General features: G+C 46.2%; 1 protein-coding gene across 1 annotated transcript; it reads left to right on the forward strand.

The window, feature by feature from the left end:
* The first annotated feature begins 28 nt into the window (after positions 1-28).
* On the forward strand, positions 29-17,630 carry BRIX1 (biogenesis of ribosomes BRX1). Its single transcript, XM_056545747.1, has 11 exons — positions 29-971; positions 4,647-4,890; positions 7,330-7,441; positions 9,229-9,272; positions 10,992-11,062; positions 12,878-12,927; positions 15,184-15,257; positions 15,367-15,417; positions 15,520-15,621; positions 16,587-16,715; positions 17,304-17,630. Exons 1-11 carry the CDS (start codon positions 967-969, stop codon positions 17,550-17,552), a joined length of 1,131 nt encoding a protein of 376 aa, XP_056401722.1. The 5' UTR covers positions 29-966; the 3' UTR covers positions 17,553-17,630.
* The last annotated feature ends 5,783 nt before the right edge of the window (positions 17,631-23,413 follow it).

Consider the following 23,413-nt stretch of genomic DNA (forward strand, 5'->3'; position numbering starts at 1 on the left):
TCCAGCTGTGGCAAAACTACAACTCCCAGCATGCCCGGACAGCCAACGGCTGTCTGGGCATGCTGGGAGTTGTAGTTTTGCAACAGCTGGAGGTACCCTGGTTGGGGAACACTGCTCTAGTACATTCAGGGTAGAAGGAGCTAGGTTTACAGCATGCTGGCTAGTGATAATTTCACAGGCCAGAGGAGCAGACAGGGAATGAATGCAGCTGGGAGTTGTAGTTGTGCAACAGCTGGAGGCACCCTGGTTGGGAAACACTTATCTAAGTTCACATTGAGTATTTTTGGAAAATCAGACACAAAGCTTTGAGATGTAGATTTGATGTGGATCCGGTCTTTCACTACTCAGATATCAGGTGGATATTGGATCTGTATTGAAAAGTTCTACATAACACAAAAAAAGAAAACAGGAATCCATATGAAGAACTGTGTGGAATCTGACTTAACAATATTAGACCTGTGTGAGGTTTTAACATCTGGATGTAAACAAGTGTTTCCATTCATAGGCAGCAAGCAGAGATCTTGAACATTGTAAGCATTTGAAACAAAAGTTTATTTGAAAGTTGCAGAGCTGTTTATTATACTTTTTGAGCATAAGATGAGAAAACCCTCAAGATCCAGCTGAAAGTATGCCATTCACAATGTCACGTACATCATGCCTTTGTTGTTGGGTCTCACATGGGTGAAATTCTTGCTGTGTGCAGCCACCACTAGGGGGAGCTTTCTGTATAATCTACACATTGTATGCAGTAAGCGTCTCTGGATTGCTAGCTTGCTACAGACTTGCTTTTCAGTAGTTTGAGAGTGTAACCTTCTCCGAAAGAGACAAATGTAAGAATAAGAAACAAAGGCACAAACCAACACAAGAAGAAGACTTGTCATTGGCCTGGATTTACTGGGGATCTGGACTATTTTTGGTGTAAATGTATCAGACAGCTTAAAGAAGACGTGTGGGATACAGCTGTATATGTGGTTTGTACTGTATATTTTCTATATTTTTTTTTTATGTACAAAAATGTATTTTTCTACAAATATTTAAGAAATATTATCTTCATTTGCTTACAGTTGTCTCAGGTGTGTGATGTCATCTTCATATGTTAAACATGGCTCTTGGCTCTACAATTACAGTGTGTCAAAAAAGTATTTAGTCAGCCAACAATTGTGCAAGTTCTCCCACTTAAAAAGATGAGAGGCGCCTGTAATTATCATCATAGGTATACCTCAACTATGAGAGACAGAATGAGAAAAAAAATCTATAAAATCACATTGTATGATTTTTAAAGAGTTTATTTGCAAATTATGGTGGAAAATAGTTAAAAGTTAATCTCAATACTTTGTTATATACCCTTTGTTGGCAATGACAGAGGTCAAACGTTTTCTGTAAGTCTTCACAAGGTTTTCACACACTGTTGCTAGTATTTTGGCCCATTCCTCCCTGCAGATCTCCTCTAGAGCAGTGATGTTTTGGGTCTGTCTTTGGGCAAAACAGACTTTCAACTCCCTCCAAAGGTTTTCTATGGAGTTGAGAGCTGGAGACTGGCTAGGCCACTCCAGGACCTTGAAATGCTTCTTACGAAGCCACTCCTTCGTTGCTCGGGCGGTGTGTTTGGGATCATTGTCATGCTGAAAGACCCAGCCATGTTTCATCTTCAATGCCCTTGCTGATGGAAGGAGGTTTTCACTCTAAATCTCACAATACATGGCCCCATTCATTCTTTCCTTTTACATGGATCAGTTGTCATGGTCCTTTAGCAGAAAAACAGCCCCAAAAGCATAATGTTTCCACCCCAATGCTCCACAGTAGGTATGGTGTTCTTTGGATGCGACGAGTTGAGCTTTTACCAAAAAGTTCAACTTTGGTTTCATCTGACCATATGACATTCTCCCAATCCTCTTCTGGATCATCCAAATGCTCTCTAGCAAACTTCAGACAGGCCCGGACATGTACTGGTTTAAGCAGGGGAACACCTCTGGCACACCATGATTTGAGTCCCTGGCAGCGTAGTGTGTTACTGATGGTAGCCTTTGTTACTTTGGTCCCAGCTCTCTGAAGATCATTCACTAGGTCCCCCCTGTGTAGTTCTGGGATTTTTCCTCGCTGTTCTTGTGATCATTTTGACACCATGGGGTGAGATCTTGCGTGGAGCCCCAGATCGAGGGAGATTATCAGTGGTCTTGTATGTCTTCCATTTTTCTAATATTTGCTCCCACAGTTTATTTCTTCACACCAAGCTGCTTGCCTATTGCAGATTCAGTCTTCCCAGCCTGGTGCAGGTCTACAATTTAGTTTCTGGTGTCCTTTGACAGCTCTTTGGTCTTGGCCATAGTGGAGTTTGGAGTGTGACTGTTTGAGGTTGTGGACAGGTGTCTTTTATACTGATAACAAGTTCAAACAAGAGCCATTAATACAGGTAACGAAAGGAGGACAGAGGAGACTCTCAAAGAAGAAGTTACAGGTCTGTGAGAGCCAGAAATCTTGCTTGTTTGTAGGTGACCAAATACTTATTTTACCGAGGAATTTACCAATTAATTCATTAGAAATCCTACAATGTGATTTCCTGTATTCTTTTCCCCCATTCTGTCTCTCATAGTTGAGGTATGCCTATGATGAAAATTACAGGCCTCTCTCATCTTTTTAAGTGGGAGAACTTGCACAATTGGTGGCTGACTAAATACTTTTTTGCCCCACTGTACCTGCCAGACAGTAATGGACATGCTTAGGAAGGATCTGCACTTGTCTTGGGACTAAATGGCTATGTTGTGAGATTACCATGAGGACTTGGCTATCTTTTTGTTAACTGGGTATTTCCTGTTGGATTTCATTCTTAAACTACACATCCCATAGTTCCTTGTTTGTGTGAGGTCACTTTCCTCCCTCCCACACATCAACCACCCCACCCATTGAAACACAAGAGTGTCATTCCATTCAAAAGACCAGTGTTTTCTAACCAGGGCCTCCCTTTGCACACCTGACTAGTGATGTCATGTCTCGGCCGCACTGCAGCCTGGGAAAACCTGAGACCTGAGTAATTTTCTATGCTGTTAAAAATAAATATTGGGGCAAAAATCACAGAATTGCGAGACCACCGTCTCACACAGTTACAGACACTATGTTATGAACTACACTAACTTTACAGCCCCTGTAGCACAGTCAAATAAAGGAAAATTCCCGGAATACCCCTTTAAATCTCCTGGACAATCTCTGGAGCCCTAGAGTAAGGGCAGTACATGATCAAGAGATACCAGAAGTCTCCTGCAAGTCTATGGGACATCCAGTTCATCTCCCGATTACATTACTCTCAGACTTCAGATATTGCCCGGTAGTTTTAAACATCCTACTGCCAGGCTCATGTTATATGGTAAAGTATGATTTAACTGGCAGGCAGGTGCAGAGAATAGTTAGTGCAGGGAGATGGGGCCGGAAAGAAGATTTTTTGCGGCTGTGAGGTGAGAGGGCATGGTAGGATTGTAGCAGAAAGGAGTTTCGGGAGGATGAGAAGCCTATCACTGCTGGTCTTCAGTAGAAAGACTCCTGAAGAGCTCAAATAGGCTGCCTTACCAGATTCTTATCAGGAGACTGGGAAAGCCAGATGGCAGGCATTACACAGGGCTTGTTGCTTTTCCTCTACCGCAAAGTTTAGGTAGGAAGATTAGGCAGCACCGAGTACTCAGCTAGTTACTTATATACTGCATCCCCTCCCTTGCATTACACTGCAGCTTTGCTCCCTTGCTTTACACTGCAGCTTTGCTCCCTTGCTTTACACTGCAGCTTTGCTCCCATGCTTAACACTGAAGCTTTGCTCCCATGCTTTACACTGTGGCTTTGCTCCCATGCTTTACACTGTGGCTTTGCTTCCATGCATTACACTGCAGCTTCTCTCCCATGATGTACACTGCAGCTTTGCTCCCATGCATTACACTGCAGCTTTGCTCCCATGCCTTACACTGCAGCTTTGCTCCCATGCATTACACTGCAGCTTTTCTCTCATGCTTTACACTGCAGCTTTGCTCCCATGCATTACACTGCAGCTTTGCTCCCATGCATTACACTGCAGATTTGCTCCCATGCATTACACTCCAGCTTTGCTCCCATGCTTTACACTGCAGCTTTGCTCCCATGCATTACACTGCAGCTTTGCTCCCATGCTTTACACTGCAGCTTTGCTCCCATGCTTTACACTGCAGCTTTGCTCCCATGCTTTACACTGCAGCTTTGCTCCCATGCATTACACTGCAGATTTGCTCCCATGCATTACACTGCAGCTTTGCTCCCATGCATTACACTGCAGATTTGCTCCCGTGCTTTACACTGCAGCTTTGCTCCCATGCTGTACACTGCAGCTTTGCTTGTCCCGATCAGCTGCTGTAAAGCTCAGCAGGATGATAATGAAGAACTGATTTCTACTATACTAAGAAAATAATAATTAATAAAACACGTGTCACTAAAGGTGCCAATAATTCACATCCAACTATAATTATATTTTAGGTTTTTAAAAAGCCCCATTCGCTTGTCTATAGAATAAGCCTTAATTTATAGCAGTCTCCCCCGACCTGTGGCTATCCAGCAGTTTCAGAACTACAACTCCCAGCATGCTGGACAGTCACAGGTCTAGGAATACCGACGATCACGCGTTTTCTTCCCCACAGGCTGCAGCTGCTGTTCCGGACAGTGACCAGCAGGGGCCGCTCTGCCGCATCACAGAACCATCGAGTCGTCGTGTACGGTACAGACGGTCACTTCCGGTTGATGAGCAACATGGCCGCGTACCGGAGAAAACGTGGCTCCAATGCTGAACTCTCCGGCCGGAGCAAGAAGCCGAAAATACAGCAGAAAGAAGCGGAGAAGGATGAAGCCGGGGACGAGTTCACCATCCCGCCGCCCGTGTCCGAGGTAACAGCCGGGGCCCCGCATCTGTACTGACCCCAATATCTGAGGACCAGGTCCTCTCCCCCTTACTCCTCACAAATTACCAGGACGTATTTACACAGTGCGGTAATATAGCAACAGGACTTTTTTTTTTTTTTTGTAACAACTTAACCTAGTTTTTTTTTCTAAATAGTGTGTCTCCAGCTGTTGCAAAACTACAACTCCCAGCATGCCCGGACAGCCGAAGGCTGTCCGGGCATGCTGGGAGTTGTAGTTTTGCAACAGCTGGAGACACACTGTTTGTAAAACGCTACCCCAACCCCTTAGTCACAGGGATTTTTTTTCCTGTTCTTTCCTCCGTGCCATATAATAGCCAATTCTTAATTTTGGGCAACAGGGACTTTTTCTTATTTTTATTAATGCACCGCTGATTGTACTTTAATGACATCATGCGTTTTACCACAAAATAAATGGCAAAGCCCCCCCAAAAAATGTAATTTAAAATACCTGTAATGTTGCAACTAGAGGGGAGCGAACTTACAGTAAATTAGATTCGTCACAAACTTCTCGGCTCGGCAGTTGATGCCTTATCCTGCGTAAATTAGTTCAGCCTTCCGGTGCTCCGGTGGGCTGGAAAAGGTGGATACAGTCCTGGGAAAGAGTCTTCTAGGACTGTATCCACCTTTTCCAGCCCACCGGAACACCTGAAAGCTGAACTAATTTATGCAGGATAAATCATCAACTGCTGAGCTGAGAAGTTCGTGATGAATCGAATTTACTGTAAGTTCGCTCATCTCTAGTTGCAAGGTTTCTGTACTGCCCGCTTCCTCTTACTCCATCCCTGCTACCGTCTCTTAGGGGACACAGTTTCTACACCGTTTAGATCAGTGGTCTCAAACTGTGGCCCTCCAGATGTTGCAAAACTTCAACGCCCAGCATGCCCGGACAGCCAGCTGGGCGTTAAAGTTTTGCAACATCTGGAGGGCCACAGTTTGAGACCACTGACTTAGGCTGTGGAGCGCTCCATAGTCTTTCGCTAACCCGCCCGCCCGCCATGCATATCTACCATTGCCCGTTACCCGCTGTAAGAGTACAACTCCCACAGCATGCCCATACAGTGAGGACATGCTGGGGGTTTTAGTCTTGAAACAGCTAGAGGACAGATGGAGGATGGTGCAGCGCAGGCAGGTGGGAGAAAGGTTGGGAGATGTGTGGATAAACAATGTCCTTGTTCCCCTGGGAGGGGGTAGCGGGGATGTAGTGAGAGGGAGCTGGATAAAAAGCAAAAAACCTTGTCCCTATGCGGAGGGTCACATTCTGCTTCAGGGACACAGTTTTCTTCACTACACTGCAATTACATTAAAGTGCTGTTCTCTACTATTTTAGTATAATAGATTTTCATGGAGCAACAATGCACATGCCCAACCACTGCTACTTTCAACAGGGAAACACAAACTCGTTATAGCTTCCGTGGTCAGATCTAGAGATGAGCGAACTTACAGTAAATTTGATTCGTCACGAACTTCTCGGCTCGGGAGTTGATGACTTTTCCTGCGTAAATTAGTTCAGCCTTCAGGTGCTCCGGTGGGCTGGAAAAGGTGGATACAGTCCTAGGAGACTCTTTCCTAGGAATGTATCCACCTTTTCCAGCCCACGGGAGCACCTGAAAGCTGAACTCATTTATGCAGGAAAAGTCATCAACTGCCGGGCCGAGAAGTTCGTGACGAATCAAATTTACTGTAAGTTCGCTCATCTCTATTTATCACCTATCCTGTAGTAATGTGATTAGTGGTCTTTGTGGTAAAACTCCTTTAAAGGGAACCTGTCACCACTTTTATGCTGCCTTAAAGGGGTACTCCACTGGAAAACTTTTTTTTATTATTTATTTATTTATTTTATTTTTTTTAAATCAACTGGTGATTTGTAAATTACTTCTATTAAAAAAATCTTAAAGGGGTATTCCAGGAAAAAACTTTTTTTAATATATCAACGGGCTCCTGAAAGTTAAACAGATTTGTAAATTACTTCTATTAAAAAATCTTAATCCTTTCAGTACTTATGAGCTTCTGAAGTTAAGGTTGTTCTTTTCTGTCTAAGTGCTCTCTGATGACACCTGTCTCGGGAAACGCCCAGTTTAGAAGAAAATCCCCATAGCAAACCTCTTCTAAACTGGGCGTTTCCCGAGACAGGTGTCATCAGAGATTACTTAGACAGAAAAGAACAACCTTAACTTCAGAAGCTCATAAGTACTGAAAGAATTAAGATTTTTTTTAATTGAAGTAATTTACAAATCTGTTTAACTTTCTGGAGCCAGTTGATATATAAAAATTTTTTTTCCCCTGTATAACCCCTTTTAAGTGGCTACTAACTTTTATTTGCTGGCTCTTAGATTCAGACCCAATTTGTTGAGCCCTGTTGGAATGTTCCAGAAAGCGACGCTATAACCTGTATATGTTGTTGCAGGGCAAGTGGACGAACAAGGAGCGCGTGCTCATCTTTTCATCCCGTGGAATTAATTTCCGGACCAGGCATCTGATGCAAGACCTGCGGACATTAATGCCGCACTCCAAGGCCGGTAAGTGCTCCCACAATGCTCCTCATTGTGCACTGTTGCTATGGCTACATCAGGAGGCCAGTCAGGACAAAGGGGGATTTATCAAAACCGCTGTAGAGTGGTGCAGTGGCCCATAGCAACCAATCAAATCGCTTCTTTCATTTTTTTTTTTAGCCTCATAAAAATGATAGTGATCTTATTGGTTGCTATGGGTAACTGCACCACTCACCTTCCCCCTAAGTTTTTTTGCATGTAAATAAGAATGTTTTTCAATTCAGTGAAAGCTAAATTATTGCAAAGAGTAGGGAATTGAAAGCAAAAATATATTAGAAAGCTGGAAAAACAGTGCTCCTCAATGTGTGGCCTTCCAGGTGGTTCTTAGTAGGGATCGACCGATATCGATTTTTTTTTTAGGCCGATAACTTATACCGATATTCCTGTATAAGTTATCGGCTATTTCAATTCCCCCCCCCCGGCGGGGCAGGAGCCGTTGCAGATCAATGATTTAAAGCGGGCGCTTTAAATCAATGAACTGCAGCGGCTTTTGCGGTGCCAGAGACCACCAGCGCTGCCCGCTTCTCTCCCCTGCTTGTTCTGAGTCTAACCACCACAGCTGCCCCATCACCTCCCCCCCCCCCCCATCCTCTGCCCACATACCGCTGCTGCCCCATCGCCTCCCCCCCATCCTCTGCCCACATACTGCCGCTGCCCCATCGCCTCGCCCCCATGCTCTGCCCACATACCGCCGCTGCCCCATCGCCTCCCCCCCATCCTCTGCCCACATACCGCCGCTGCCCCATCGCCTCCCCCATCCTCTGCCCACATACCGCCGCTGCACCATCGCCTCCCCCCCCCCCATCCTCTGCCCACATACCGCCGCTGCACCATCGCCTTCCCCCCCCCATCCTCTGCCCACATGCCCCATCGCCTCCCCCCCATCCTCTGCCCACATACCCCCGCTGCCCCATCGCCTCCCCCCCCATCCTCTGCCCAAATACCCCCGCTGCCCCATTGCCTCCCCTCATCCCCGGTGTTATAATTACCTGTTCCCGGGGGTCCGCGATCCTTCTGGCTCCGGCATCCTGCGCTGTCACTGTGCGTACTGATGGTGATGTCGCGTTGGGGACGTGACTCGTCATTGCGCATCGCACAGCAACAGAGCAGGAGCCAGAAGGATTGCGGACCCCCGGGAACAGGTAATTATAACACCGGGGATGGGGGGAGGCAATGGGGTGCGGGGTATTATCGGCATATCGGCAAGGTAATTGCCGATACCGATAACGTCCAAAATCGCGATTATCAGCCAAACCGATAATTGGTCGATCCCTAGTTCTTAGTATATGGAGCAATGATATATCTTAGTGATCACGATTTGGGGGGGGGGGGGTAATCTGACTGCTGGGACCCCCAGTGATCATTAGGATAAAGGGAAACCTACAACAAGGCCCCATTGACATACATGGAACTGTGAAGCAAGTCTACTGTGCAGTAGGTGGCCAGGAGCTTTGCTGAGTCTGGATTAGTAGGAACCCTGAAGTTGGTCCCAGCCATATGGCAGAACACTCTGCAGTGGGGTATACTTTTATAAGTCCCACTTATCAATCATCATTACATGGATCCCTTTAGAGAAGGTGTCCTAACACTGTCACCTCCGTGTATGCAGCAATCCGATTTGGGAGTTGTAGTTTTGCAACAGCTGGAGGCACCCTGGCTAGGAAACATTGACTTAAAGAATGTGCTGGTGTTGTCAGCAATTCTATACCCGATGTGTTGTCTGTGCACTTATACTTGTTCCTTTATATTTGCAGATACAAAAATGGACCGGAAGGATAAACTGTTTGTCGTCAATGAGGTGTGTGCTGTTAATGGGGGGTCTGTATAGGAACATGTACCAAAATATGTCGCCTACATGATATACAATTAAAGGGGTACACCCCTGAAAAGCGTGTGTGTGTATCCATCTCAGCCATCCTTATCTCCCCTACATCTCCCAGCAATCATTGCATCTCTGCTCTGCCAGCTCACTCTCTGAAAGCAGCCCCCACCTTCCTGCTCTGAGCAGCAGAGAGAGCGAGAGAGAGATTCAGTGTCTGATTAGCTTAGGCTGCAAATACCTCCCAGTCCTCAGCACTAAAGAGAGCATGACTCATCAGTAGAGATGAGCGAACTTACAGTAAATTCGATTCGTCACGAACTTCTCGGCTTGGCAGTTGATGATTTATCCTGCATAAATTAGTTCAGCCTTCAGGTGCTCCGGTGGGCTGGAAAAGGTGGATACATTCCTAGGAAAGAGTCTCCTAGGACTCTATCCACCTTTTCCAGCCCACCGGAGCACCTGAAAGCTGAACTAATTTATGCAGGATAAGTCATCAACTGCCAAGCCGAGAAGTTCGTGACGAATCGAGTTTACTGTAAGTTCGCTCATCTCTAGTCATCAGTGCTGGGCAGAAACCACATGGTCAATGTCTCTCAGGAAGGCGGCGGCATGGACAGAGACAGAGTGGACGGCTGGATGATGTAATTCCCTCACTTCATGCATGTAAGGGACAACCAAAGACGGGAAACTGCTCTATATCTAATGAATGATATTTAGACCATTAAATAGGTTAAGAGGGAAAGGATGGGCTATGGGTTTAGTTCCCCGGAGTACCTATTTAATCCTGCAAAAAACAAAGCCACATACAATTACAGTGGTCCCTCAAGTTACAATATTAATTTGGTTCCAGGACGACGATTGTATGTTGAAACCAGAACTCTGTGGAAATCTGGTAATTGGTTCTGAAGGCCCAAAATATCATCCAAAAATAGGAAAAAGTGAGGATTAAAGAAAAATAAGAAGATAACTAATATAGATAAAGCAAATCCTTACATATGTCGGTGTTTCCCAGGCAGGGAGCCTCCAGCTGTTGCAAAACTACAACTCCCAGCATGCCCGGACAGCCAAAGGCTGTCCGGGCATGCTGGGAGTTGTATTTTTGCAACAGCTGGGGGCACCCTGCTTGGGAAACACTGGTCTATGTAGAGGACAGGAGCTTCTTCGGGGTCCTGTACAGTACACAATGTCCTAAAAAAGTAACATGGAGCCGCCCTCACCTGGCGTCCAAAGTAGCAGCTAACCCTGGTACAAAACATGTAATACCTCCCTGTACTGTAGGGGGCGCTACCAGACACCAGTCAGTGCATACGCTTCAGTAATACAGGTGTTTTACCAGTGAATGCCAATTCTGATTGGTCGGTTCTTCCAGCCATTGACACGTTTCACAGATCTGGCCTGTCTGTACATTGTACGTTGAGTCTGGTTTCAACTTACGATGGTCCAGAAAAGACCATTGTATGTTGAAACTATTGTAAGTTGAGGGATCACTGTATACTGAAAACCAGATTTTATATAAAGCGAGAGATTCCATCATCACCTCTCTGTAAGAATTGCATGCCTGTGGTCACCCACCATGATGTCCTTACATCCACAGCACAGTGATGCTGTATGGTCGGCCCTGGTGCACATGGGGGTACACCGCGCCATTGTTGGCTCCTTCCTCGTCCTGTGATGTAATTCTTGCTTGTTTTGCAGGTCTGTGAAATGAAAAACTGCAACAAATGTGTTTATTTCGAAGCCAAGAAGAAACAGGACCTATATATGTGGTGAGTGACACCCCCCCCCCCCCCCCCCTTTTGTTTTAGGACAGTAGTCTCCAAACTCTGGACCTCCAGATATTGCAAAACTACAACCCCCAGCATGCCTGGACAGCCGTTGGCTGTCCGGGCATGATGGGAGTTGTAGTTTTGCAATATCTTGGTTTCCACAGTTTGGAGACTAGTGTTATAGGGATGTTCACTTTGCACAATTTATACGTTTATAAACATATGTTTTAACAATAAGCTGATCAAAAAAGTGTACGCCACTAAGACCCGAAAGAATCAGCTGTGATCTGTGGGGAATTCTGGAAGTAAGTGTTAAGTTTCCCTGCAGCGCCACCTCAGGGGAAATGAAGAACTGCACAGTGTCCATTCACATTAGTGGAATGTATGTGTAAGACTTTGTTCACACTACGGAATTATTGAGGAAAACTTCCTCCCTTAATTCCTCTCGGACTTTGTGCTCCAGGGTAAATGAAGTAGTAATGATACGGTATATATAGTGATATAGCGGTAGTTATCCTGTATACTTACAGTCCGGTTGGTGCAGTGGGGGTGGTTGCCAGGACCACTCCTGTGTCCTCCTTAACCCCGTCAGACCACGGAGCCTGAGCCGCCTCTCAGCAGTGATGTGAAGCCAAGGCCTCCTGGGACTGTCACATGGATCCACGTCGCTGCTAAGAGGCCACTGGGGCTCGATGGGGGGCAACGGGAGTGGTTCAAGCAACTACCCCAGTGCACCTTCAGGACTGTAAGTATACAGAAGTTACATCATATATTTTTTACTAGTGGTAGGGAACTCACTTTCCCTTTAAACAAAGGGACTTTGCTTCCGGATTCTGCCACGAGAATGAACACCAGGAATATTCTGCACGGACATTCCGTTGCAGCAGAGTCCCATTGAATAGAATGGGATTCTGCTGCACTGTTCTTACGGTCGAATAAATCACAATCACAGCGTCTGCAAAAAAAATAAAAAATAGAGGCGTTTATTCTTTCTCAGGATTTCGCTCTGACATGCATTGCCGTCTATGAGTTAGAAAGTTAGAAAAATGCTAAATGTTCACCAAGAAAGGATGCAAGTAACAATAAAAATGTTACCACTATGTTAAAGTAGAATATGTCACGAAAAAACTCTCGGAATCAGAATGATAAGTAAAAGCATTCCAGAGTTATTAATGTTTAAAGTGACAGTGGTCAGATGTGCAAAAAAGGGCTCAGTCCTTAAAGGGTACTCCGGCGCTTAGACATCTTATCCCCTATCCAAAGGATAGGGGATAAGATGCCTGATCGCGGGGGTCCCGCCGCTGGGGACGCCCGTCATCTTGCACACAGCACCCCGTCAGAATCAGTGCCCGGAGCGTTTTCGCTCCGGGTCTGATTACTGGCGATCACGGGGACGGAGCGTTGTGACATCACGGCTCACGCACCAGGGACTGATTCTAACCGGGTGCTGCGAGCAAGATTATGGGGGTCCCCAGCGGCGGGACCCCCGTGATCAGGCATCTTATCCTTTATCCTTTGGATAGGGGATAAGATGTCTTAGCACCAGAGTACCCATTTAAGGTGAAAATGGGCTGTGTCCCAAAGGGGTTAAAGTTAAAGGATTTTTCTCCATATTCCGTCAGTATGTCTTGTATCATTCTTATTAGAGTTGCTATGGATGACATAGACTGAAAGCCATAGATATCATCCAGCTTTCCTACAGTACTGACCTGCACAGTTGGAGTGTTGGGGGGGGGGGGGGGGGGGTGGTATTTGTTGCAGCTGCTTTTCTTTCTTATCTAAATATGTCCCTGTATTTGTGTTTCTGTATTTTAGGATATCAAATGCCCCTGAGGGACCATCTGCAAAGTTCCTGGTGCAGAACAGTAAGTGGCCTATTAACTAATTTTTCCATCCAAATGAATTAAGTATGAGGCCACCAGGGGGCAGTGTTTTTAAGCTTGTCGGAGACACAAAGAATTATAGGTTTGTCCAGGGACTTAACTTTTGTATGAAAATAAGGAAGGGCTCAAAAAAATAGATAAATTAAAAAATTAAAGCTGATCTATAGGAGCCTGGTTGGGAGCCCTGTCTGAGCATGTTTTCATATTAAAGGAGATATCCAGTGGTGAACAACTTATCCCCTATCCTAAGGATAGGGGATAAGTTTGAGATCGCAGGGGGGCCGACCGCTGGGGCCCACTGCGATATCTCTGTACGGGGCCCCGACAGCCCGCGGGAAGGGGGCGTGTCGACCTCCGCACAAAGCGGTGGCCGCACGCCCCCTCAATACAACTATGCCTTCGGCAATCTCCGGCTCTGCCATAGAGATGTATTGAGGGGGCGTGTTGGCCGCCGCTTCGTGCGGAGGTCGACACCCGCTATCTGGCCGGAGAGCCTGGCCCCCGTACAGAGAGATCGCAGGGGGCCCCAGTGGTCGGAACCCCTCGCAATCTCAAACTTATCCCCTATCCTTAGGATAGGGGATACGTTTTTCACCACTGGACTACCCCTTTAAAGTCCCTAGACAACCTCTTTAACCCCTCAAGGACCGGACCAATTTTCATTTTTGCGTTTTATTCTTTTTTCCTCCTCCCCCTTTTAAAATCCATAACTTAAAAAAAAAAAAATTCACCTACAAACCCATATGAAATTTATAAGAAAACTGTAATTTTTGGGGGGGTTTGGTTTTTACACAGTGCACCACTTTATGGTAATAACGACACGTTATTCTGTAGGGCAGTGCGATTAGAACGATACCCAATTTATATAAAAAATAATGCAAAATTCTTTTTGGCAAAATTCATAAGCATAGAATAGTCCTTTTCTGACCCCTATAACTTTTTTTTTATTTTTTCTGTATATGGGGATGTATGAGGGCTAATTTTTTGGCGCCGTGATCTGTAGTTTTTTTTTCGGTAACATTTTTTATAACTTTTTATAAAAAATAAAAAAAATTCTGCTATGATGTGATTAAAAGTCCGTATTTTTGGTGGTTGGCTTTTTTTTTTTTACCATTCAGGATCATAAACATAAGATTTTAGTAGTTTGGACAATGAAGCACGCGGCGATACCAAATATGTTGCATTTTTTAATCGTTTTTTTGTAAAATGGGAAAATAAGGGGGGTTTATTTTTTTTGTTTGTTTTATTAAGCGAGGGGGGGTTTTATGGAATTATAAAAAATTCATATTTTATTTTACACTTTTTAAGTCTCCATAGGGGACTTTTATATGCAGTCATTAGATTGCATTGACTGTATAATGCTATGCATAGCATTACAGTTTGATTGGCGATCTACTGATATAGCCTGGCTTAAGCCCAGGCTCCTGTCCTCGCTTCAAACCCGCTTAAGGATTCAGGGCATACAGGTACCCCCCCCCCCCTTTGTCCTTAAAGAGGTACTCCGCCCCTAGACATCTTATCCCCAATCCAAGGGATAGCGTATAAGATGTCTCATCTCCCTGCTGCACCCGGCGTTCGTTTAGAGCATCTGGTGCAGCGCCGGAGGGTCGTGACGTCACAGCCACGCCCCCCCCCCTCGTGACGTCACGGCCACGCCCCTCAATGCAAGTGTATGGACTTGCATTGAGGGGGTGTCACGAGCCATCCGTGCACTGGATGACGGTTGCCGCAGCCGGACTCCCGCGCTCAGACATCTTATCCCCTATCCTTTGGGTAGGGGAGAAGATGTCTAGGGACGGAGTACCCCTTTAAGTACAGGACACAAGGGCGTACCTGTACGCCTGATGTCCCGAACAGGTTCATGTGTCCATAAATTTTAGCAGATTAGGCTATCTATTGTGTACGGTGGCCTCCTGATGGCAAATGACAGGATCATCTGATGGTGCAGAATATGCAGTAATGTTCTTGGTGATGCTGGATTAACAGATGCCTTCACCAACATGTAATGCAGTGTTTTTTCCAACCAGTGTGCCTCCAGCTGTTGCAAAACTACAACTCCCAGCATGCCCGGACAGCCGTTGGCTGTCCGGGCATGCTGGGAGTTGTAGTTTTGCAAACAGCTGGAGGCACCCTGGTTGGGAAACACTGATATAGTGGGTCGAAAACAAAGCCAAACCTCTGTACAGCCCGGATGCCTAGATGTAGACTTTGCTCATCACCTCTTTTCCCCTTTTCTAGTCCATACACTGGCGGAGCTGAAGATGACCGGGAACTGCCTGAAGGGTTCACGTCCGCTGCTTTCTTTTGATCCGGTTGGTATTGTGGAAACTTTTAGCTGTTGGTGACTTATTGTTTGTGTCCTTTGTTAGTAAGCATGCAGACATCAGAACAGCACTGACTCCATGTTGTCCTCCCCTACAGGCGTTCGATCGGGATCCATACTTGGCGGTGTTAAAGGAACTCTTCATACAGGTAATGGCGCGGTCTGTGTATTTTTATTTTATTTATTATTTTTCACCAGTGCTGGTTCTTCTCCCTTCTGCCTTCATTTAAAGTCCTGGTCTCTGATTGCAGATTTTCGGTACCCCGAGATACCACCCAAAGAGTCAGCCTTTCGTGGACCACGTATTCACCTTCTCCGTAGCAGACAAGAGGATCTGGTTTCGGAATTATCAGGTCAGTTGGTCCCATGTACTGGATCCAAAGAGGTTTACCCCAAAAAATACCCTGAATAACGTACAAGTCACATCCAAATCAAGTCCAATAGAATTTTCAGCAGTCTATAGGGAAAGCTGGGTGACATTTTCATCATAACAGGTCACCCAGCTTACTCGGGTAGCTAGATAGGCAGTGGGATGTAGCATAAATCGACTAATTTGACTTGCTATTCAGGAGCCTGGGAAATCCTGGGAGTTAAAGGGGTTCTCCGGTGCTTAGACATCTTATCCCCTATCCAAAGGAGAGATTGTGCATTATTTTTATATTTAATTTTTTTACACTTTTCCACTATGTATAATTACCCATAGCAGATCACTCTGCCTCGGGCGGAGCCTGATTGGCTTCCGTAGTCGGGTAACCAGAGGCCGTTCGATGCAGCACTCAAAATTGCAGCACTGTGCACCACAGTACTGAAGGGGTTACCGCAGCACTGACAGTTGTGGCCAGTACCCGGCAATCATTGCAGCCGGCTCCTGCCACCAATCATCGCCCACGCGGCTGCGGCGCCGGGAATGAGAATGGACGTATACATCCATTTGTGGGAAGGGGTTAAGCATATTTTGTTAAAATGTTTTACTCTAGAGAATAGCTCTAGAGAAGAGATTTGTGCAGCGGGTGCTGTTTATTTTGCAAAAAAACAGACAACAAGCAGGGAACTGAAACAAAGGGGGGGGAGATTCATCAAAACCTGTGGAGAGGCAAAGTTGCCCATAACAACCAATCAGATCGCTTCTTTCATTCTTCAGAGGCCTTGTTAAGAATGTAAGAAGCGATCTGATTGGTTGCTATGGGCAATATTGCTTCTCCAACAGGTTTTGATAACTCTCCCCCAGTGTATTAGAGAGTGACAGGACGATCATGTGTGAACATTGGAACGAACCCTCTGCTTTCCTTGTATTCATCTTGCGATTGTGTTGTCACAGATTATAGAGGAGGACGCGTCCCTGGTTGAGATTGGACCCCGGTTTGTGCTGAATCTCATCAAGATTTTCAAAGGCAGCTTTGGAGGACCGACGCTCTACGAGAACCCTTACTACCAGTCTCCCAATATGGTACATTGACTTCAATTTTTTTAATTTAAGGGGTATTTCAGCCAAAGACATCTTATCCCCTATTCAAAGGATAAGGGATAAGATGTCTGATCGCGGGGTCCTGGAATCTCTGTGCAGCCCCCACATTTTATACTGGGCTGCTGCTCTAGTCTCAGAAACCTCTCTGTTTCCGGTACTGAAGACGACATGACCTCACTCCACAGCCACTCGTGATGCCACGCCCCCTCCCATAGACATGAATTGAGGGGGCGTGGCATGACATCACTTCTCCAGTCCCGGAAAAGCAGAGGTTTCCGAGACTGGAGCAGCAGCCCGGCATAGAATGCAGGTGCTGCATGGAGATTGCAGGCCCCCCCCCCCGCGATCAGACATTCTCCCCTTATCACTGTTTTGTTCATTGTTTTGATAATTAAAAAAATAATAATAATAATATATACTGCATCATATTGTTACTGCTGTTCTGATATTATGGTAGAAACTGCACAATTTTACCACGATTTGCCTAATAATGATGATACGCAGTGTGTGAACGCAGCCGTTCAAGACTTTCTGCACAGTTTTCTCAATAAGTCTCTTTCCCCTCTGCAGCATCGGCGCATAATCCGATTGGCCACAGCAGCAAAGGTTCGAGAGAAGCAGCAAGTGAAGGAACTTAAGAAAATGAAGAAGGGCGATGAGACGCAGGTTGTTGCTTCTGACCCCACAGCAGATGTGTTTGCCACCCCAGCCGAGAAGAAGCCTCAGGTCATTGAGACTCAGCCACCTTTACCGAAACCCAGAGTGAAACGGAAGGACAAAAAGTTCAAACGCCAAAGACTGGCCAAAAAACGTGTATGAACTGTGGGGAAGAACGTGTGTACAGGGCTGTGAGGGAGGACGTTCTGTTTTATACATTAAATGGAGAATGGGAGAATCTTCAAACCTTCGTCTGTTACTGTGGTCGTCTGTATTGTCGCACCTCACGCTATGGTATACTGCCAAATAACAAAGGGTAAAGGAGACCTACCAGAAGAAAGGCTCCACGTTTATCATTATGGTGCCATGTGATGGAGATGTTGGCCCAGATTTATCAATCCCCGAGACACCAAATCTCACTTGGTTTTTGTCTATAACAACCAATCATAGCTCAGCTTTCATTATATCAAAGCTCATTAAGATATAAAAAAAAAGCCGAGCTGTGATTGATTGCTATGGGCAAAACCAAGAGAGATTTGGTGTCACTTATATAGATTTATTTAAAGGAAATCTGTCACCTGCACTAACCTGTCAGTGCAGACAGGTAGTGCAGGTGACGCTGATAACAATGGTACTTACCTTGTCCCGTTCCGTGGCGGGGATCTCTGGTAATCTTGGCCGTTTAGCTCCAGCTCCAGGCACCTGTCTTTGGGCATGGGTGGAGATTAGTGACGTCACCGCTGTTAGACCCAGTAGAGAGCAGCCGTGGCTGGGCATGGGCGGAGCTTAGTGACATCACCGCTGCTGCTCCCTGCTGGGTCCCACTGCTAGAGAACAGCAGCGGTGACATCACTAAGCTCCACCCCTGCCCCAAACAGAGTGCCTGGAGCTAACGGACAAGATTACCGGAGATCCCCTGAACGGGACAAGGTAAGTACCGTTAATAGTGTCACCTGCACTACCTGTCTGTACCGACAGGTTAGTGCAGGCTACACTGGTGACAGATTTCCTTTAAAATGTTTCATTATAAGGACTTGTGCTCAAGCTAATAATTCAGGTCCATAACACTATACCTGTCACACCCCTGAGAGGCCAAGTAGAGTAGATAGATCTACTTGTCAGGTATTACCCTAGATAGCACCAGTACAGGGGTATGAGGAGGGGACACTTAATGAACCTTATGTTGTGAAGAAAGGACAACAGCCAAGTCCTGCCATTGTTAAGGGCAATACAGTTTGCACCCATGGGGTGGTATAGTCTCCCGTCCAAAAGCCTCTAAGCTGGGAGACGAAAGAGACAAAATATTTAATACCTCCCTAATCTAGGTGGTTGTTAAAGGGGTATTCTGGCCAAAGACAACTTATCCCCTATCCAAAGGTAATCATAATATAGTTCATAATATAGTATCTGTACCTGTGTGGGACGGTTTTCTCACAATTCTTCTGTGCTTTTCACCCCAATATTTATTTTTACCAGCATACAAAATTACTGTTGTCAGATTTTTCCCAGGTTGCAATGCGGCAGAGACCTGACTCACTAGTCAGCTGATGACAGGGAGCCTGTCTGCTTCAATGGGTGGAGGGATCCATCTGCAACAGCTGTAGGCACCCTGAGTGAAAACCCTGATTGCAGCTCATTTAGGTTTCAATGGGTGGGGTGGCTGATGTGTGGGAGGGAGGAAAATGGAATTATGGGAATTGTGGCAAAAGAAGAAAACTCAAACAGGAAATACCAGTTCACAAAAAAGTTAGACAGTGTTATTGTAATCTCACAACATAGCCATTTACCCCCAAGACAATTGCAGATCCTTCCTAAGCATGTCTGTTAGTGTCTGGCAGGCACGTACTAAAATCACCTTATGATGGATAACCCCTTTAAGGACAAAGACTACGCCAGAGAATGCAAAAGGTCTGTGAGGGTTAAGATTGTTGTCTGCCGTCACGCCCCCTTCCCATAGACTTTCGTTGAAGGGGCGGCCTTGAACACAGAAGCCCGCACACAGCGTTCGGAACAATAAACTTCCAGACGCTGGGGAGCGGTGCTCTGGAAGCAGGGCAGCGGCTTGCCCCTTTAATGCCAAGTTAGGGGAGTCTGATGACAAAGCTAAACCCCTTTAATACTGGGATGGGATCTTAAAGCCCAAGGGCTTCATGCACAAGAGAATTGTAATGGGGGGGGGACAGAAGGCATCCCCGGTGGGTTCAATTGGTTATGGAAAAAGTTGTAGATAGAAGCCATTAGTAAAAACTTTAGCATTCAGGGCAGAGTAAATTGCCACAATAGCCCTTTAAAGGGGTACTCCGGTGGTCAACATGTTTTTCCGTTTGTGACTTACCCTATTTGTTTTGTTTCATTTCTATTCTTGTTGTTTAGGCAACTATATTTCTGTTCTTTCTTGTCTTTTTATCCCCCACTTTGTTTTCCTATCTTTGCTTCTATTTCCTGTTTCTTGCTGTGCTGAAAACTACAAATCCCAGCATGCCACATGCCTTGCTGGTTTGGGGCGGCGCCTTTTTTTGTTTGTTTGTTCTGCCCTTTACCCATCCTACTATTTTCCCGGGTCGGCCCCCTTATACACAGCACACTAATATAATCAGCCTTGGTTGGGATACACTGGCATACACACAAAAGGGACTACAACTCCCAGCATGTGTCATTCAGGAGTCTTCAGTCTGTGGTATAACACCAGCATGCTGCCTCTGTAGTCTCCTGGGGGTTGTAGTTCACCACACCTCTGTAGGGTATACAACCAGTGTTTCCCAACCAGGGTGCCTCCAGGTGTTGCAAAACTACAACTCCCAGCATGCCCTGACAGCCTTTGGGCATGCTAGGAGTTGTAGTTTTGCAACAGCTGGAGGCACACTGGTTGGGAAACACTGGTGTAACATGATGTGTATGCTGAATAGGCTATAACAGTGTTTCCCAACCAGTGTGCCTCCAGCTGTTGCAAATCTACAACTCCCAGCATGCCCAAAGTCTGTCAGGGCATGCTGGGAGTTATAGTTTTGCAACAGCTGGAGGCACACTGGTTTGTAAACACCGGCACACACACACATGCCTCCAGCATGTGTCATTCAGGAGTCCCCCTCCCTCCTCACATATAGAGATCATCCCCAGTATGAGATTTATTCCCCTGCAGTCCACACATCCCCAGTCCGTGCACCTTGTCATCCTCCCCTTCAGATAACACTTATCTTCTCCTGTGCAGACCTGTGTCCTTAGAATACAGAGCAGGGGGGAGGGGATTGGAAGAGCTGTGTACTCAGCTGGATGAGATGAGGGGGTGTGGCTTATTTCTCATGCAGACAGAGAGAAGAAAAAAAATGCTATGACATCTTGTCCACAACAGACTCAGAACTGTGGACAACAGTAAAAGAAAATCCTCTGAACTACAGAACTTCCTGCCCAACAAACAGGTAAGAAAAACACACACATGCTGCCAAAACATATAACACATGTATATTGCAAAAAAACTAAACTTACAAAGAAGATGCCATATAGGCCAAAAAATTTACCACCGGAGTACCCCTTTAAAATCACACTGTGAAATCCGAGAAGGCAAACAACCAGTGAATGCATTCAAAGGCCTTGTCTGCATCCAGGGAGAAATCCTGAGAGTCCTCTGGTCGTCTACGTAAGCAATAGGTTCACAACACTTCCCATATTCTTGGGAGCTTGTCACCCTATAACCAATCTGACCTCAATCACCCCATGACCAATCAGACCTCAATCACCCCATGACCAATCCGTCCTCAATCACCCCATGACCAATCCGTCCTCAATCACCCCATGACCAATCCGTCCTCAATCACCCCATGACCAATCCGTCCTCAATCACCCCATGACCAATCCGTCCTCAATCACCCCATGACCAATCCGTCCTCAATCACCCCATGACCAATCCGACCTCAATCACCCCATGACCAATCCGACCTCAATCACCCCATGACCAATCCGACCTCAATCACCCTATAACCAATCCGACCTCAATCACCCTATTACCAATCCGACCTCAATCACCCCATGACCAATCTGACCTCAATCACCCCATAACCAATCCGACCTCAATCACCCTATTACCAATCCGACCTCAATCACCCCATGACCAATCCGACCTCAATCACCCCATGACCAATCCGTCCTCAATCACCCCATGACCAATCCGACCTCAATCACCCCATGACCAATCCGTCCTCAATCACCCCATGACCAATCCGACCTCAATCACCCTATGACCAATCTGACCTCAATCACCCTATAACCAATCTGACCTCAATCACCCTATAACCAATCCAAGGTCATTTTGCACTAGATTGAGCCATAAGTGGAGCTCAACAATATGCGAGAAGTTTCCCGTATAAGTTTAGGTCAACACTTAAGTGAAAAATTGGCCTAAAATTTCTTGGGGTATTGAGTATTTCCTGTTTTTTTGGGAGGGTTACTATCGCTTTCTGAGGGGGTTCTAACAATGACATTTTTGGTTAATAATGTTTGTCCCTAAGACTGGCCACCAAATATTTTACACATTCATCTGACATAATGCTCTAAACAACAGTCTTTAATATTCTGCCCAAGAGAACTATGCTAAAGTAGGCGCGGGTACTTAAATCTTCCTCCAACTTATGTTCAGATTATTTGTTAAAGGAGAAATATCATTGGGGGGGGAACTTATTTCTTATCCTGAGGATAAGTTTTAGATCCCCCTACTGCCCTGGAGCTGTGCCAGTTTGGGGACTGCTGCCTGCCCAGAGGGGAAAAAAAGTACCGTATTTTTCGCCGTATAAGACGCACTTTTTCTTCCCCAAAACTGGGGGGAAAAAGTCGGTGCGTCTTATACGGCGAATACACCCCTATCGCGGCGGTCCCTGCAGCCATCAACGGCCGGGACCCGCGGCTAATACAGGAGATCACCGATCGCGGTGATGCCCTGTATTAACCCTTCAGACGCGGCAATCAAAGCTGACCACCGCGTCTGAAGGGAAAGTGACACTAACCCGACTGTTCGGGACCGCCGCGATTTCACCGCGGCGGTCCCAAACAGCCCGACTGAATAGCTGGGTTAGTGCTTACAGGACACCAGGAGGGACCTTACCTGCCTCCTCGGTGTCTTCTCTGTTCAGGGATCCCCTGTATGGCCGGTGCTCTTCTTCCTCGTCGTCGCGTACGTGCGTCGGCGTGCGTAACGACGTGATGGTGGCGATGGAGAGCGAGGATACCCGGCCGGCAGCAGAGACGTTCCGGAGCGACGGGGACACGGCGACAGCGATGGAGCGACATCCAGGGCGGCAGGGACACGTGAGTATTACCTCCTATGCAGTGGTCTTCAATCTGCGGACGTCCAGATGTTGCAAAACTACAACTCCCAGCATGCCCGGACAGCCAACGGCTGTCCGGGCATGCTGGGAGTTGTAGTTTTGCAACATCTGGAGGTCCGCAGGTTGAAGACCACTATTGGGTTCAAAATCTTTATTTTTTAGATTTTGCACCTATAAATTGGGTGCGTCTTATACGCCGGTGCGTCCTATAGGGCGAAAAATACGGTAAATGGGGGAAATTTATCAAGAGCTGTTGTGAAAAGTTGATCAGCTGCCCATAGCAACCAATCGCTTTTTTCCATTCTTAACAAGGCCTCTGAAAAATAAAAGCAATCTAACTGGTTGCTATGGGGAACTGGTCACTTTTGCCTCTCCACAGGTTTTGATAAACCTCCCCTAATGAGTTTCTTCATCTTTGCCGATGATTTACCTCTTCTTTCATGTAAAGGGATTAGTACTATTAGGGTGACCCAAAATCAGCCCTGTGGAAGGTTCCAGGAGTCTTTTTGCAGTTGCTGGGTGCAGGAGTTCTGTGTTTAAGCTGCAATTCTGCCTCATTGCCAGGCCACGCCCCAAACTTAGTATTTCCCGGTCGGCTCCATTGGGGGGGGGGGGGGGGGGGGGAAACAACGCCCCAAACTTAGTATTTCCCGGTCAGCTCCATTGGGAGGGGACGACACAGACCGTGGGTATATCTTGCTGACACTA

This window comes from Hyla sarda, chromosome 1 (assembly GCF_029499605.1).
Source record: "Hyla sarda isolate aHylSar1 chromosome 1, aHylSar1.hap1, whole genome shotgun sequence".
In the NCBI taxonomy this organism is placed as follows: domain Eukaryota; kingdom Metazoa; phylum Chordata; class Amphibia; order Anura; family Hylidae; genus Hyla; species Hyla sarda.